General features: G+C 33.9%; 1 protein-coding gene across 41 annotated transcripts; it reads left to right on the forward strand.

Annotated features, from left to right (window-relative positions):
* Positions 1 to 3841: 3841 nt before the first annotated feature.
* Positions 3842 to 17349, forward strand: LOC112769366 (uncharacterized). 41 transcript variants are annotated; one of them, XR_011876834.1, is made up of 12 exons: positions 3842 to 4141; positions 4236 to 4550; positions 12174 to 12391; positions 12467 to 12589; positions 13791 to 13890; positions 14360 to 14453; positions 14885 to 15251; positions 15350 to 15618; positions 15693 to 15907; positions 16007 to 16099; positions 16197 to 16298; positions 16906 to 17349. XR_011876834.1 is itself a non-coding variant. In XM_072226189.1 (11 exons), the coding sequence occupies exons 8-11, from the start codon at positions 15430 to 15432 to the stop codon at positions 16955 to 16957; spliced, it is 549 nt and encodes a 182-aa protein (XP_072082290.1). In that variant the 5' UTR covers positions 3842 to 4141; positions 4236 to 4550; positions 12174 to 12391; positions 12467 to 12589; positions 13788 to 13976; positions 14360 to 14453; positions 14885 to 15251; positions 15350 to 15429; the 3' UTR covers positions 16958 to 17349. The 41 variants fall into 41 exon arrangements, 26 of the variants coding, with proteins under 26 accessions (XP_072082290.1, XP_072082295.1, XP_072082289.1 ...); XR_003186479.3 differs by having other exon boundaries at positions 12488 to 12589; positions 13788 to 13976; XR_003186481.3 differs by having other exon boundaries at positions 12488 to 12589; positions 13788 to 13890.
* The last annotated feature ends 1404 nt before the right edge of the window (positions 17350 to 18753 follow it).

The following is an 18753-nucleotide window of genomic DNA, read 5'->3' on the forward strand; positions in this document are numbered from 1 at the left end:
AGATAACCATTCACAAAGTGTTTAAATGTGATCTTCCTTTGTGACATTGTATATACCAATGTAAACCAAATTAAAGAATCCACTATGATTCGATTTTATTTATTGAAAGAGAAAGTATACGAACCAACTAGTTAGTCAGTATTAGCTAATTTTAAAATTTAGATTGATAATATAGGATTTAAATTTAAGATAAAAAATTTAAAAATTAATTAATATTGACCGAAAAAATTAATTACTTGATATTATTCTTATTGAAATTCTAAGTTGCCAAATCTATTATGTGGTTGATTTAGCAAAATACATTTGCAATCGTTGCAAAATTTATAAAGCAAAGAACATTTTACTATTTGTAGTTTTTGAATGAAGCATCAATCGAGGCAAGAAGTCATTACTCTGATTGTAGTATTGTTGAAACCATTTTGAATAATTGGTTGCGGATATGGTACTTGCATTTTAAATTTTGAATTGTATAATTCAAAAAACAAAGGGTTTAACTAGGAAAAAATTATAGCTAGAGAGTCCTCAAAAATTGTAGCAACCATACATTAGTTACAAAAAAATATTTGTGGGTAATCGAAAGTTGCATTTTTAGTTTGCCATGATTTTGGGGTTATTATATACAGTTTTAAATATCATGAAGACATTTAAAGAGTCACATTTGTATATCATTTTTCATAATTAATGCCGTGGCTAAATAAAAATAATCAAATCGAAAAGTATAATTCTACCACATTTTATCCGTAGTTAATTTATGCAAGTTAGATTTTTCAGCTACACCTTTTTTGGTGGCTAATATCGAATTAGTTAATCAGACTATTTTCGATTTTTTAGAATTTGTAGCCTTTGTTGTAGTTTATTAATTGAACAATTTTAATATATTAAAATTTTATCTCTATATAACAACACTCATGAATTATTCTAGAAATTTATATATGGCACACTTTTAAAAAAAAAAATAAGTACATAGCTCACTAAATAATCCAAAAGTTGTGAGGTAGGAACAATTCAACAAATCATAATCCAGATAAACATACAAGTCCAAAATTAAAAGCAAACTGAAAAGCAAGGTTACAAAGTTAACATTTATTTGAAATAAGTAAAAAAAAAATAAACTATTATATTTGTCTTAAGATTTGTGTAGTGATGCACAAAAATAACTCATTTAATAGGAGATGTATTTAAATCAATTTTAGTTGTTAGAATTTTTTCTTTTGCCTTATTAGGATAAAAGTAAATATTTTATATCGAATATTTGTAGAGTTTTCATCAATTACCCAAAGTTTTTAGTGCCCATTTAGGGTTTGTTTGGATGGAAAGATGGAAATAGAAAGGAAGGAAATAGAAAGGAAAGAAAAGAAAGGAAAGAATTTAAATGTATTTTTATTTTCTCTTGAGTTGTTTGGATGAAAGAAAAATAGAAAGAAAGAAAAGAAAAGAAAGAATAATTTTCTTTGTTTGGTTAGAAAGAAAATTAGGGAGAAAGAAGAATGAATTAGTAGTAAATGACATTTTTGTCCTTGTATTTATAAAAATGGTATTTTATGTATATAATTTATGAAAGGACAAATATGGAATAATATTTTTAGGTTTCATTTTTCTCTCACTTTTTCGTCCATAGTTGGAAGGAAAAATTTTGAGTGGGACCCATTCTTAATTTTAAACTGTTTTAATTTTCCACTCAAAATTTCATTCCAAACAAACAAGGGAAAATAAACGTTTTCCCTTTCACTTCCTTCCTCTTATTTTCTTTCCCTTGATTTTCAGTCCAAACAAATAATACCTTAATGCTAGCGGCATTATCAAACACAATTTTTTTCGTATAGTAGTTACATCACCAAATTCAATTAAAGAGTTAAGAGTTACAAGCATCCATAACTAAACAAAGATAGAAGTCATAAATATATAATCACACATATCTAAAAACATCTATCAAGTCAGTAATCAACCAAACAAATAAGGTGAGGACTACCATACCCTTTCTAAAATAAAGAGTAAATTATTCTTTGTAACATATACAGTAATTATTGATAAATGATTCTTTTATCAGAATTCTAAAATTCACGTTATCTTTTCTTTTCTTTAGATTTTTCTTGAAATTTAATAACAGTGTCATTTTTATTATCTCCACCAAATACATCTCTTCCCTAATTAAAAAAAAAAAAACCAATGCATTGGTGGGAGCATATTAAACTATTATATTGTCACAAAAAATATTAAATTATTATTCAGATAACAATAAGACAAAATAGAATAAGTATTTTAATATTCACATTCACCTCAAATATTAATTAATTATTTTATTATTCATGCCATTAATTACTTACAAAAATTTTATTTATGGTACAAATTCATATCTGTCATACAAATTCATACCCTCTTGCTTCTCTCCGAACGTAATATCTTCTAATACGAAAAAAAAATCTTAAAAAGAAGAGAGCTGAAAAATTGATAGTTGTGTTCATTAAAATTGGAGATTAAAAGCGTAAGAACAAGTTCAAAATCCTAATTTAATTGATTAGAAATGGTGATTTGATTTGAAAGGAATTAGAATTTTAAAATTGGAGAAGAAAAAGTGTATTTGGTGGGGATGATGAAAATGACATTGTTATCAAGTATCAAGAGAAACATATCGTCAATTGAAAAGAAAAGAGAAGATAACGTGAATCTTGAAACTCTGGTAAAAAGATAATTATCAATAATCACTATATATATATCACAAGAGATAATTTATCCTTTATTTTAGAGAGGGTATATTAGAATTTACCAACAAATAAAATATAAATATATGTATCATGCTAATAACTAAACAAACAAATAAAATATAAATATATAATCACACATATCTAATGATGGATATCTATCATGATAATATCTCCAAATGTAGTATCTTATACACTAGTGTATCCACTCAAATTCTTTTTTCAAAAATAGAGACTTTATCAACATTACTAAAATAATATGTTCACTTCTTTATATATTTTTCTCAAAGACAATTTCTCTTCCATAATTTATAACAATTATTAAAACTAGAGGCATAGAGCATCTTAAGTTAAAAAAAAAGCAATAAGTGAAAAAAAAACCTAATTCTACAAACAGGGCAGAGTAAAATTAAAGTTCATAATAGGATAATAGACACAAAAAGTACTGCATGTATATCTATAATTTAAGCTATATAATAAAGTAATGATAAAAATCATTCTCTTCCATAACGATCCAATTTGAGGATTTGCTGTAAGATTATGGGATTTGAGGTAACCACTGTGAAGTACGGATATTTTGCTGAGTTGTCATATTTGTATGTCGGACACATTTTGGATATAATACTCATCGACACTTGTTCGATACGTATGTTTGCTGTGTCCAACCGTATATTAATAAAAAATAAATTCTTCTCCAAACATGCCTGAACACACCTAAATATCATCACGTGTCAGCGTGTCCAGTCTTATTCTTAACATATATTCTTAAAATAAATTTAGATATAGTATATATTATTATTTATTAAACAGAAAAATATTTTAAATACTTGATATAATTAAAATAAGACATTAAAAATAATTAAAAAAATTAATTTATATTTTAATATCAATAAAATATCAAAATATCGTTACGATTTATCTAAAAAATACTTTATATTTTATATGTATGCGTGTCCCCGTGTCACATAAGATTTTAAAATTTGCGTATTGACGTATCCCGTGTCGTGTCGTGTCCCGTGTCTGTATCAGTGTCCGTGCATTATAGGGTAACGATATATCATCGTGCTGAGATAAAATTACTATTTTGTATCACTTAAACAGTAAAAAATTATATAAATATATTAGTTTGTTGAGTTTTTTTCGGCTGGGATTTTAATCTAAAAATTCACAAAACATACAGAAATAAAAGTTAAGGAAGGAATATTCTATTATTCATGATGATTCATGACTAATTTTACGAAACAACAACTTTTTCAAAATCTTCATGACTAATCCACAGCTAATATATTGCTGGTCTCTAATCCAATCACTATAACAGGAACGAAGCACAGCGGCAAAAAATTGGGGGTCTTTCACCTTGTCGCCGCAAAATAAGACTGCAGAAAAAGGATTCCTTCGTGTGCCGCAACATCAGCGGTGATTGCAACAAGAAACGCTATTAGGTGAGGATCTAATCATAATTCAATTTCTGTTTTACCCATTTTTATCTTATAACCTTTAATTGATTCCTCCCCAAATTTGCATAAACCTGCAAAGAGTCCTTGGCAGCGCACGAAACACTGCTGTTGCTGCTCTACCGCACCATTGTTGCCGATCCATCGTCCTCTGGCCGCCGTCGAGCCTTTGCCTCATCATAGTTCCTGAAACCCATACTCCCTCTTCCAAGGTGTGCGAAATCCCTAGCATCTGCTCCACCCTGCGCCTCTGTTTGGGTTGTCAAGTCACGCAGCTGCCATCCGTGCTTCTCCCACTGGCGTCGAAGTTTCCTAATTCCTCGATCGTGCGTGACACCGTTACATCCTCCTCCACCGTGCGCCAATATGAGTTATCACGGCCTCTCCCCTGTCACTGGTTCATTCTGACACTTTGATCTTTCCTTCTTGTTTTCCTTCTTAGTTCAAAATTTTAAAAAAGAATTTGTCCATATCTTCCTTTAATTGTGATTAATTGATGTTGTTTAGAGTTAGAGATTTGAAGGTACCACTTTTTTTATTTAATGGGTGCTTTGTATTGAAAGTGATAGTTAGAGTAGATAAATGAAAAAGGGTCATTATCATGATTAGATGAATGAATTGGTCATGGATCATGCTTCCTATTTTTGGAATTGGAATCATTAAATAAGAGGGACTTAGGTGCGTGTATAGATCAAAAACAAAAAAACGCTAAGGTGTTCATGCTGATCTCCATTATGCTATTTGTATGCTACTAGCAGCTATGTTCTGCTTTTGAGCTTGGAATTGCTGAGATTGTTTGGTTTAATAGTTGCTGGTCTAATGATGTGTGTTAGGGGAATTACTTGCAAATTTTGATGCTGATTGTTGCCATTTATTAATTGCACAATTATGTTCCTTACAATGCTGAGTTGTTACTGATGTGCTGCTTACCAATTGTTATGCTGCTGCCATTGTCGTGTTACTCTACTCCTAACTAATTTAGTTTATTTTATTCTAAGTGATGCTATTTGGTTGCTACTATGCTTACTATGACAAGTTGTAGTGATCTTAGACTAATTAATCATTCCCTAATAGGTTAAGTATCCTTCTAGCTTAAATTTAAGTTGATTTTGGTCATTGAATTGCTTTAGTCTATCAACAAAAATAGTAATCAGGTAGATCAATAGTCACACTTGCTGCTTATATCACTCACCATGAACTTACTAGGCCCTTTACAGTTAAGTAATCTTGATTTCTTCACCTTTTTTTAAGTTCTCTTAGTGTCATTTGTTAAAAGGATTGTCATAGTATCTATCCTCACACATTATGTTTTCTATGTATCTAAATCCAAGAAAAAACTAAATCATGCTATTGAATTCTCGGTTCCTTTTACCATATGTGACAAGTTGATGCTTATATGACTTGTTCTTGTGTTTTACATGATTAAATTTCTGTCAATATCATCTCAAGTTACTTTTCAAATTTTAGTCTGCTATTTCCCTTCTGATTTTTAATTTTAGTTTTCATTATTTGATGGGAATAGCATTGCATCACGACGTGGTAGCCTTTGTACCTTCTTATACATGTTAAACTATTTGTTGTTAGTATTTATTCTTCTAGTTCAGGTAATTTGTATTATATGGCATTGTTATCCATTGGCAATGTCAATTTATGGGACCTGGTTGTTGTAATTCTCAAAAGAATAGCTCCCACATACTTCATTCATCTTGCATGTCTTATTTTATTTGTGACAATCTTGCTTGTCTTATAAGTTCGTTTACTGCTATTTTTCTGCATAAAAAATGAATAAAAAAGAAGACAGGACAGAAATTTTATGGGATTTTGATTACACTAAATATATTAAGGAATAGAAAATTTTAATTTTGGTATGTGGTAAACTATTAACCTGCTTGAACTAGCCTAATTTTGAGTGATAGATAGTAGACAAGAAAGAAAATGTAAGAAAAGGGTAGGCGGAGAGGAAGAATAACGTGTTAAGGGGGTTTAGATGTTTGAGAGTTTTAAGAAGAAAAGTGAAAGTAGGCTTGTACGAAATTACACCTTGTTTGGCATTGTTTGATCTTTTGTTAAAACTAAAAATAAGTAGGTGAAGTTTTCTTTGCTGTGGGTTGTAACTATATCATTTGTCTTGTATTGTATGCAATTTATTGGATGAATTTATTTGTTCCCTCCATTTCTTATTGATGATCTTTTCAATTTTTTTAATGCATATATAAATCAATGAAATCTGAATTTGCTGAGTTAATTTATGTTGATTGCTACTTATTTATTATAAGTTGTATAGAATAAATCAAATTAATTTATGATGATTGCTGAATTAGTTTCTGCCATATTGGATGATAGGGAATTGGAAGTTTAGGCAATTACCCTTTTTTGAAAATAAAATAAATAAGAGTTATTAAAAGATATATAGCATTAGTTTATAATTATCAAGAAAAAAAATAAGAGAAAAAAGAAAGGCAGTAGCAAAAATTTTAACTTCAAGTGGTTCAACAATGATAATGCTTCTCAAAGCAATAATACAAATAGGATGTCAAAAATTTCTCTTACGGTAAGAGTTCTCCCTAATGCATTTGCATATTGTTATAATAATTTATAACATTTTTTTCAAAAAATAGAAATTTTAACAATACAAATTGATTCATAGTGTACATGATAAATTAACTTAGTGCCTACTTTGAATTCAAATCATCATCATAAATCAATTTTTCTTTTTCGACCTATTCAAAAAAATAATAAGACATATAAAAAAATGTGAAAACAGAATATAAGCAAAAAAAATTGAAGAAGAAAAGCTCACTTTATTTTGTATGCTACTAGTACCCTTCATAATTTTCTTAGTATAACAATGTGATGAGAGCTCGATATTTTTTTCCTTTCAATGCTCTCTTTCAATTATGCATAACTATATGTGGGTTGTACAAATTACTGTGTTTAACAATGTGCGTCATGCATATAAGTTAAGTTGGTGTCATTTAATATTACATTTTGGAAATTGTAATGTATAATTGTATAAAGTTGTGCAATGTGGTAAATAAAATATCGTTTGAGCTCCACATTGTAATAATGTGACTGTGTTTTTTGATTGTTTACTTTATATACTACTTATTTGATATCTTGTATTTGTTTATGATGTATGTTAATATATTTCTGCTATTAATCATTTTCAATAAGCTTTAGACAAGTAGAAGCAATGTGCGCTCTGTTTTTATCAAAGACCAACTCAAGGGCTCTATTCTTTTTTTTTTTTTTTGGTTGGATGTTGTGTTTTGTTTTGATGGATTATCCTAATTTGATGGGAGTTATTAATGTTGATGTTTTGGACTTTTTTGTTTTGGTGTTCTTGTTATTTAGATGACCCTTCTAGTTCAGGTAGTGTTTTTTGGCTTGTTTCTACATTTCATATGCTTTTGGGGCTACAACTTATGAAGCAAAAGATATTTCACCTGCTAGCATTTTTGGTTCCTTTTTTTGTGTCTTACTCTTCTTGTCCTGCCTTTTTTATTCTTATTTTTTATGTACTTTCTCGTTGAACCAATTATTTGTATCTCCATGGTAGAAGACAGGACAGGAAAACTATAATCAAATATTTTTAGAAGCATATCTAAAATCATATATCTACAATTTCAAGATTTTATTCTCTATCTATTATGATTGTTTAGTTATATTTTTTGTTTTAATTATTTTTTAAATCTAACTTCCACCGCCGTCTTCTTTTTCATTTTTTAAGGAAGCTTTTCTTTATCTTTTCATTTTTTGGACTTGGAACCAACAATTCTTTCTCCCAGTAATTTTTTAGAAAGTACAGAATTTGACAATGAGTAAGCAATCCTCATATACCTTTCGTGTACTACATGTTATTCGAGATGCAAGTAACTTTGTTTCTGTTATCGTTTTGAGTTATTCTGTTGCCTCGTACATGGTTTTGCTTGCAATAAATTGTCGAATATTACTTGTATATTACTCTCCCGTCTCATAATTGTGATAAACTATTATTGGTTCTCTTGACACACAACCCATTTTTTTAAAAGTTTTTTTAGTTTTATGTCTTTATTTACTGTTTATTTATTTGTTTGTGCTATTGCATTAAATTAGACATTGAAAAGAGCTGGATTAAAAAGTCACGAGATAGTGCAGAATATAAGGATGGTTTGAATAAATTCTTTGACTTTGCATTTGCCAATGCATCATCCGATGGGATGATACATTGTCCATGTCCTTTGTGTGGGTTCCGGTTTTTCCAAACTAGAGAGGATGCGTATGATCATCTTCTGATGAAACTCTTTCCCCCAAATTATACTTTTTGGTTACATCACGGTGAGAGGATCGTAGACGAGAGCTCCAGCAGTAGAGAAGAATTAGAACCCACTGGAAACTCAGTATATCAAATGCATGACATGGTCCACGAGGCATTCAACTTCCTGGGACTGCAGGGTGATGACGAAGACCCGATGGATGAACATGTCGGAGATGGTGTAGAGGGGTTGCCGTACTTATCCGACGAACATAGCCGTGAGGCTCGTGCCTTTCATGACTTGCTTGAGGATGGCGAGCAGGAATTATATCCGGGATGCTCAAGATTCTTGAAGCTGTCTTTCTTGGTGAGGTTGTACTATATAAAGTGCATATGCAGAGTGAGCGACAAGGCTTTTGGTTTGATTCTAGAGCTATTGGGGGATGCCTTTGAGCATGCAAAGATTTCGAAGACCTTGCACGATGCCAAGAGGATCATAAGGAAGCTCAGTATCGAGTACAAGAAGATAGATGCATGTCCAAATTACTGCATGCTGTACCAGGGCTCCGACTAAGACCTGTCTAAATGCAAATGGTGTGGAGCATCCAGGTGAAAGCAAAAGACCCGGAAGAATTCTTTAGTAAGGATCAACATCGTGGTCAAGAAGAATGGGAAAGCTCTGCCGGTGAAGATTCTCCGTTACTTTCCTCTGATTATACGGTTGTAGCAATTATTCAGGTCCAGCAAGACATCTGTGGACATGTTGTGGCAAAGAGAGGAACCAACTCTAACAGTTCTTTGAGGCATCCCAAGGACAGCGAGGCCTGGAAAGCATTTGACTGGAGATATACTGACTTTTTTGGCAATCCGCGCAATGTTTCGCTTAGCCTTTGCCAGTGATGGCTTCAATCTTTAATTTTTGGAAACCTGAGTTCAAAGTACTCAATATGGCCAGTGATTCTTATTCCGTACAACCTACCCCCTAGATTTGCATGAAAAAAACTAACTATATTCTCTCCATGATTATTCTCGGTCCTAAAATGCTTGGAAATGACATAGATGTCTACCTACAGCCCCTGATCGATAAGTTGAAGAAGTTGTGGGCTGGTATTGATACGTACGACGCAAGTGAGAAGACAACCTTTAAGATGCATGCTGCGTTGCTGTGGACTATCAGCGATTTTCCAGGCTTGGGCAATTTATCTGGCTAGAATACGTACGGTGGGAGAGCTTATCCCACGTGCAATTTAGATGCCGAGACTAAGCGATTCACCTTCAGTAAGAAATGGTGTTTCATGGGTCACCGTCGCTTCTTGAATCACGATCACAAATATAGATAGGACCGGAGTAGATTTGATGGTAAGGTAGAGGATAGATCCCCACCTGTCAAATTGACTGGCAGGGATATCTTGAGACAGTTGGAGGGTGTGCACATCTCACTTGGCAAGGTGCAAGCGGTTGGCGGTAAAAGAAGACGCAGACAGCAGACCGTGGTGCAAGACAAGTCTCGTTGGAAAAAGAGGAGTATATTCTTTGATCTCCCATACTGGGAGAACAACGAATTACGTCACAACCTTGACGTGATGCACATAGAGAAGAATGTGTGGGACAACATTGTTTTCACCATGTTGAACAAGAGTGGTAAATCCAAAGACCACCTAAAAGCTCGAAAAGATCTCCAGTTGATGGGAATCAGGCATGATATGTGGCCACTTGAAGGTGGAAAGTATCCTTCTGCAGTCTTTACCATGTCTAATCCACAGAAGGATGTTTTTCTAATGACCATCAAGAATGTGGTCTTTCCAGACAGATACTCTAGCGACATCTCTCGCTGTGTTGATTTAAAATAGTGCAAGTTATTAGGCTTGAAGAGTCATGACTGCCACATTCTAATGGAACATCCATTGCCAATTACGTCAAAACATGTATTTACCCACCCTAGTGTTCGCCTTCTTGGCAGAGTTATCAACCCTTTTTCGACAAATATGCAGTAAATCCATAGATCCTCAGTAATTTCCTCTCCTTCAGGATCGTGTGGTCCATACTCTATGCCACATGGAGATGATATTTCCACTTTCTTTCTTCACAGTCATGGTTCATCAAACGGTGCATCTGGTCGAGGAGGTACGCCTCGGTGGCCCAGTGCATTATTGGTAGATGTACTTAATTGAGAGGTAAAAATCTAAATAAGCCTTCTCGACCTGTATTATTAAGATAGCTTGAACCTAGTAGTTTACTTGTTATGTTCTCGAAGGTATCTATGTCGTCTCAAGCAGTCGTGCGTAATAAGGCACAACCATAAGGCTCAATTGCAGAGGGCTACTTATCCCAGGAGATTTTCACATTCTATTCAAGGTACCCAGATAATGTGGAGACCAAGATCAACTGACCGACACGCGTTGATGATCGGCCGAGCGAAGCTCTGCCGAATGATATTGCTAGCATGATCCCAGAGGTTGGAAAGGCGGTCGGGGCTGCTTCATTTTTTACGCTAACAGCAACCAAAAACCTTCAAGCACATCGTCATGTACTGGTCAATTGCATTACTGTAGAGAAATTCTTGGAGTAAGTATGGAAGGTGAGTTCTACAAGTGTGAAGTGAGCCAATATGGTATTGAGAGTACTGACCAACAATCAACGTTTTGTGTGCACAGTGAGTTCAGAGCCATCACAAAAAGAAAGTTGCAAAATAAAACTAGGTCCCAGTCTCAGATAGATAGTGATGTGCACAGAGAGTTTTCCAAGTGGTTCAGGCATAAGGTAATCCTTTATATCTCAGGATCCTACTACTCTTTGATGCTATCTTGCGGTTAATTGTTCCATGCCAGGTTCTCTTTGGAAGCACCAGTCATTCGAACACATTGCAGTGGCTTGCCTGTGGTCCCATTGCTCAGGCTAGAAACTTTAAGGCTTGCAACGTCAATGGATTTAAATTTAGAACTATGTCGAGGGAGGAAGGATGAGAACACAGAATAGCGAGGTTTATGTCACTTCAGATACTAGAAGTTATGCAAGCAAACGGGATAGCAATGTTGCTGTTGGCGGTGTCTCGTATTACGGCAGATTAATAGATATCATTGAGCTAAACTACAGTGGTCAATTCATGGTAGTTTTGTTCAAGTGTCTTTGGGCAGACACCATGTCGGGCAGAGGCATATGGCAAGATGTTTTGGGTTATACCTATGTCAACTTTGCCACTCCGATTCACACTGGTGATCGAGAAGACGACGAGCCATACATCTTAGCATCTGAGGCGCGTCTTGTGTTCTACGTGGATGATGAGGTTGACAACGGATGGAGTGTAGTAGTCCATGTGAAGCCAAGAGATTTGTTTGACATGGGTGAAGATTATGAACATTGTGAGGTCGACCTTCATCCCCAGCCTTGTATGACTAGCTTGCCTGAATTTAACGTCGAAGGCCTGCGGTTAACAAGAGACGGCGATTTAGAAGAATCCACTAATAACGGCGTTGAAGACTGTGATGAGGCCGCCGATTTATTAATACATTTCTCTGTCATGCATGTAGCTCATATTCATAGGAGATTTTGCATATATATTACTTTCATGCTTCACCAATGATTTACAGTGGCTTGTTTTTTAGTCATATCATTAGACAATAGATTAGATTGATCGAGTTATTTTAGATATTTAAAAGCTTATTCTCTCATAAAAAGCTCTTTTATCTAACTGGTTTTTCACAATGCTGTAACCTCTCCTTCAAGTCTTCTTGCAGTCACATTTTTATATTGTCCTTGTACATTCTTTCTATGTCTGTGGCCTACCAGAGAAATTAGAGAGCCGAGACTTCTTTTTGGTTTGCAGTAGCTGCTGGTTCGTAGAGAAGACGATAGATGCATCTCCATTCTCTTTGTTGGACCACGCAACATCCTTTGCAAGGCAGTTGTGGTTCAAAGAGTCCTGTATACAATCATGGCTGGATGCCTTCTTTGGACACAGACACCTCACTCGAGCCATTGGTCATGCACTTGCTTCAATGATGAAGGTTTGATTGCTGTTGCCCTTACAAATTTTGAGGTCCTTTTCATATTTTTTGGATGAAACCTGACAAAGATTTCAGTTGATTATGTTAAAATTTTAGGAATTGCTTCAATGGGACCAAAGGTACATCGCTAAATTTGGATTTGAGTTTACAATAAATACGGACACGTGGTTCTCACAGAAAATACTTGATAAGGTGAAGGTAAATATTCATGTGTTTACTCTTGTATTTATATAAAAGTTCTTTATTAGCATTAAGGAGCATATAGTAGTCCATGTTACAAGAGAAGCCATGATTAGCTAGCTAGTTATTATACAATATCCTTTCGGCTCTTTCTTCTTAAGAACTGCAAGTGATTGTTGTTTTGGTGCTTCTAAACTATTCTGAGGTAGGCTAAATTCTGCATTGGACGTCAAATGCTTTTTTATATTTGGTTAGATAAATACATTTAGTTTTCAATAAATCTGAATTCACTGGGTTAGATAGTTTGCTTTGCAATTTTATCTGCTCTGATACTAATTCCATAGATAATTTATGTACACTATAACCTTGTGGAACTTTTGCTGTTGGATTGATTCTTGGCTCACAAACCAATTCTCAATTAGCTTAAAAAGATGATACTGGAACTGGTGCACATGAGGCATTGTGGATTTTACTTTGAAAAAAATCTTTTACTTACAGTAACAAGAAATAATCAAGCGCTTGTACAAAATTATTCATAATCAGACTTGTCCAGTTGTGTAACCTAGCACATATTTTATGTTTAGAGTGAGATACTTGGTAATTTAAGAATGTGATTGATTTATATATTTATTCTACTTAGAAAGTTAATTAAGTTTTATGGTACATGAGGTTAGCTACAGTGTCCTTTACTTAGTATTCTATGAAAAATTTTATATTTCCTTTAAAAATCTATTAAGAAAGTTTCATGTCTATGTCTTAATGCTACTAAGCACTGAGCTCATTTTTTCCAAGAATACATGATATGCGAATTTCGATAATCCAATGAATTAACTATGAATAAGAATAATATCAATATCTATCCAAGAGATTAAAATCAGATGTCATTTTCTGAAGCCTGTTCTTACTTCCATATTGTAAGACAGTGGCAAGTAGTGGCCCTGAGTACATTAATTGTATTCTCACTTGTATTTTTATTTTTTGCATTGTGGAAGAGTGATATTTTATCTCTTTCTTTAGATGAATGTTAATTATAGGAAAGACTTTGATTAATATTTCATTTATGATAATCTTTACTAGCAATGAGGAGCATATAGTAGTCCATATATATATATATCCCTATCAGCAGACCCATCTGAATCACTATATCCAGTCAACTGAGATTTCCACTTACTTGATTTGCTCAAAACCTTACCGCCTGAAAATCGATATTTTGTAGCAGGATTAGAAGAGAAGGTAGTTTGGTGTCCCTGACCGACCTCAGGCCTCCTGATCAAGTGCACATTCCCCTTGGTTTACTATTGAAGTCCAATCCTTGTAAGGTAAGACGATCGAAGGATTCAATCCAGCCACAGGTTCCCCTACGGCTACCTTGTTACGACTTCACCCCAGTCGAAGACCCCACCGTGTATATATATATATATATATATCTTTTTATTTGTTTTTTATATTCATGTAATTTAAACCTGATGTGTAGTTAGAAATTGAAGGGACTATTAGATAATTAATATGCTGCGAGACATCTTTATTTAATTTCTTGCATGGTAGTTTATATGGATGATAGATAAATCAATCTGATTTTGATTCATGTAGTTGTTTCATATAATTTACTTGTTATGTATACTTTTTTGGCCATGCATGTTTTGCTGTTCCATCTTATCTAAATGTCTGGTTACACCTCTGGCTATTTTTCATAAAGAATAGATAAAAAATAAACTTTATGCACAACCAAGGTTATAAAAACATTTTAAATTAGTTTACTGCTAGTATTAAATTTGTTATTTTGTGTAGGCACGCTATGAAAATACTCTTGTCGTTGAACTGGATATTGCAGCACGGGAGGAATTCAAACTCATAGAACATGGACTTGATCGACTATGGGAACGTAAGAAAGACACGACTTCTACGAGTTTTTTTCGAATTGCAACTTTGTTGTAACCTCTGTTTTTGTATGTCTGATTTTCATAGAAAGAAAAAAATAGGTGATTTATTTTCTTTTAGGTGGTGAGTGTATGGAATTTAAAATGTATATTTTTATTTAACTTTTTTTATTTCACGTGTCATTAATAATCTTATGAATTTCTGTTATTTTAATTAAACGTTAGACAAAAAGAAAAAGTACTTGCCATGTAAAATGTAAACATCTTTTAATAAGGAGATGATTTGTGCATACAAAACAAGACTTCTACCTACTAAACCTTTGATGAAAGATCTGTGAAAGTTCTTGTAATAGGTAATATAGGGTTTTAATTATGAATTACGAAAGAATACATCATGCTTTGACTCTTCTTGATTCAATTTTTTTTTGGGAAACAGGTGCCGTTTATCTTTTAAGATGGCTAGGAAAGGTCGTTACATGAAAAAACCAAAATTAGGACCAGGATGTCAGCAACCCCAAACGGCTCCGCCTCCGGCTTCGGTTTCCCACCACGATGACTCTCAAATTCCCCCAGACAGTGGTGACAGTGTCCCTGCAACTTCACGCCCATTACTTCTGCCGCTCAGTGAACCAAGGCTTGCTCCACAATCGAGCACAAATAGCATTCAAAACTCGGAGCCAGGCTACGTAAACTTGGCAGCTAGTGCAAATGATGTAGATTCCCTTGATCAAGAAGTTGATGACCCCTCTGTTGCTTCTGGAGCTTAGAGTCACAAAAGCCGCAAGACTATAGAGTGTTTGACAGTTAAGATCATCGATAACGTATTTAATAATTTTTCTTTGTTCAACATGATTTAGACTCTATGTTGTATATTAATTTTCTTGCATGCTGTCCACAACAGATACACATATAAGGTATAATATTTGGCTTATAGATTTTGAGGGCAAAATCAAGCCGGAAAGATTAAGCGTGAGGGAGGCTATGGAACGGCCTAACGGCAGAAGGATCATGCGCAAGTTCAACAACAAAAAGCAACCAATTGGAGACAAAGCTGGACTTTTGAGTAGCGTGCTTGGTCTGCTAGGATCTGACTATGAAAATTTTTCTATCTGTAAGGAAAGTTGGCATAAGATTACCACTAAAGACAAGGTTTATAACAAACGTGTCAAGGTAAAAGTTTATATCCAACTTGAATTGAATCTGCTTATTTTTACAATTATTGACAAATTGTATTATCGGTATAGCAAATTTTTCACTTTGATGAAGATAGTAAAGGAACTATCAAGAAAAATATTTTGAAAAGTATGGGGAAGTCTTGGAAGAAAACAAGTCTGAGGTTGTATAATGCGTTTTACGAGCCAACATTCACGACTGAACAAAATATTGAGCACCGTCCGCCGGGAATCGATCAAGAGCATTGGAGATGGTTCCTTGACTATCGCGCTAAAATGAGACAAAGGTAACTAGTATATCATTGGTACACAACAACACAATTTATGTTGCATTGAGTCTTTTTAAATCAGTTTCTAATCGCCCTTTGTCTCTGATGGACCAATAGGAGAAGTGCAGGAAAAACGCGATTAATCGATCAAAACAACTATATACCCACACTGGCGGTTCGAAAAGCTTCGCACGGCGGATGGAAGAAGAGGTACTTTGCTTTTTTATTCATTCTTTAGACTATCTCTATGACTAAAGTATCCTTGATTGTGTGGAATACGGTAATGGCATAAGCTTTGTTGTTATAGTCGAAACAATAAGTGAGGAGAGTCGGTAGAGGAGAGTTATGGATTACAGTGCACAAAAAAAAGGATGGCTCCTATATCAATGATGAAGCAAGAGCAATTAGTGTAAGTACTACTTATTATAATTGATCGATAAAATTATGATCTCTAATACGTTAATAGTTTACTTCTCTATTTTATTTTGTTTTTTATTTCTTTACTGAATGGTTTACTTCATTAATTGGTTTGGTATTAGGCTGGAAACAGTAATAAAATATTCAAATATGAGTTTCTATTAATCCTAATCCATCAGCTTTTCACCTACAATTTCATCCCCAACTTCAAAATGGACCAAAAGATGTTTACAATTTCCAATTCTGCTTATTTTTAATTATTGTTCCAAATTTACCTCAGATGTTGCTAGACAGTTTCAATTTCAATTATCTCTTATTTCTTTTTATAATGGTTTGCATCTTATGAAACAAGTTCTTTATTTTGGTTGTTTTATGTAAATAATTTTTTAGACTAATTTTTTTCATTCATATTTGTGTGTTCTTTTACTATGATAAAAGTGATACAATTAATCATCCTGTTTGGCGTGTTCTTGACATGAGATGGACCCATCAACAAAATGATTGTATTTGCTAATTTGTATTTGTAAGAAAGAATTGAGGAGATTGAGCAACAGGATGAGTCTTCTAGAGTGTTGTCTAAAAATGATTCCATTGCTCAGGTTTTTGGAAAAGAGAAACCAGGTAGAGTACGTGGTGTGGGTTTCGGACTGACTCCTAGTCAACTATTCGGTCTGAATTCACATGTTCCGGGAAACGGAGTCCAAGTACAGGAGACACAGAGGAAGCTGCTTGAACTGCAGGCAGAGCTGGAAGGCAAGAAGTTGAAGAGGAAGGCGATGGAGGATGAGGCAGTAGTAGAGAAGAAAAAGAGGCAGAGATGGAGAATGCTCAGATTTATCTATTTCAATAGTAAGGTGAGGAGCTGCCACCAGATATCACTGCAGGGATGAGTTCCGTGAAATGATAGAGTGAAAATTAGTATATTAGGATTGGAGATATTTTGGATTAAAGCAAACATTTTTTTGAATTAGACTATGCAACTCTTTGCAAGAGATTTGTTTTCTTCGTATTTTCATGAATATATTATTTTGTTTTGCAGATAATTTTTTTTGTTTTTGATACAAGTTTAGATTCTAAGGTTGAAGATATTAACTCTTAAAATAATAAAAAATCTAAAACGCAAAAAAAATATAGTTCTGTAATATTTTAAAAAAATTGTACGATCTTTTTCAAAAAATCCAAATTTCCTCTTTTTTTTATTTTTCTTAATTTAGTGGAAAGTGTCTCAGAGTTTGAAAAATCTGTCCGATATTGCGGCAGTTTGCAACCGCCGGTAACTATGTCCGAAACCATCTCACTGGGTTGCGGCGGTTTTAATATCGCCACCAAATACGCATCAACTTGAAAATGTAGAAGTAAATAGCGGCGGTTTTAGAACCGCCAGTAAACATGCTAGAAATCGTGTCACTCGCATTTGGCAGCGGCTTTCTGAACGATTGCCGCGAAATAGTGATTTAGCGGCAGTTATACCAGCGGTTATTGGAAACCGCCGCCAAACCTAATCCCGGCGCCCATAACCATGGTCCATGGCGGTCCAATGAATCGCGACCTTTGATTTTGCGGCGGTTTAAAACTGCCGGTAATCATAAAAAAAATCGCCGGTATTTTGTGCCTCACTTGTTGTGAATAGTCAATAAATTATTCTCTAGAATACATGATAAAAATCCATTATAATTTTATAACACCACAGGATATAAAAAATGGATTATTGCTATAGAAAGTAAACATTTAACGGTGAATTTATCTTCAAATGAGTAATAGTTCTAATTTTCTTGTCATCCATTAAGAAATAAATATATAAATTGTACACAAATTCTAGAGGAAAAAAATTCAAAATAATAGACAAATCACATAGATAATAAAAGGAATGATTCAACAAAAAATTTGGTACATTATTACTACTAATATAATTCGCATCAATCTTTCTCAAAAGAGTAGCGAAAAATAATAGAATGAAGTAAGTTTGCAAATATCTTTCCTAGTTGACTTAAAATCTTGCAAATTAGAAGATATTAATAACAAAATTTGAAGACCTAGTTTTTTTCCCTTTCATTTTCCATGTAAACGGAAGAAACTTTCAACTAAGCCTAAATAAATAAGGCAAGATAAGCAAAAACTAAATCAAGGGAGAAGAAATGAGCAGCGAGCGAGCCATACTTAAGGGAGGAGACGACGACACGACGCAGGGCAGCAATGACACGACGACACGAGGCAAGGGGAGACAACACAACAACGTGAGGCAGGGTGAGGCAACTTGCCACTCGAAGGGCGAACAGGAAGAGAGAGATGAGGAGAGAAGAGAAGAAGGGGTTCTGGTGCTGAGTTTTGGGTGGATTAGCGTTTGATTTATCATTTTTAGGATAAAGAAAAAACTATTTTGTTAAAAGGAAGAGTATAAACTTCTGATGGCTATGGAAAATGTTGTTTGTGGCAGAGTAACAAATTTT

The sequence above is a fragment of the Arachis hypogaea genome, chromosome 18, assembly GCF_003086295.3.
Source record: "Arachis hypogaea cultivar Tifrunner chromosome 18, arahy.Tifrunner.gnm2.J5K5, whole genome shotgun sequence".
Lineage (NCBI taxonomy): Eukaryota > Viridiplantae > Streptophyta > Magnoliopsida > Fabales > Fabaceae > Arachis > Arachis hypogaea.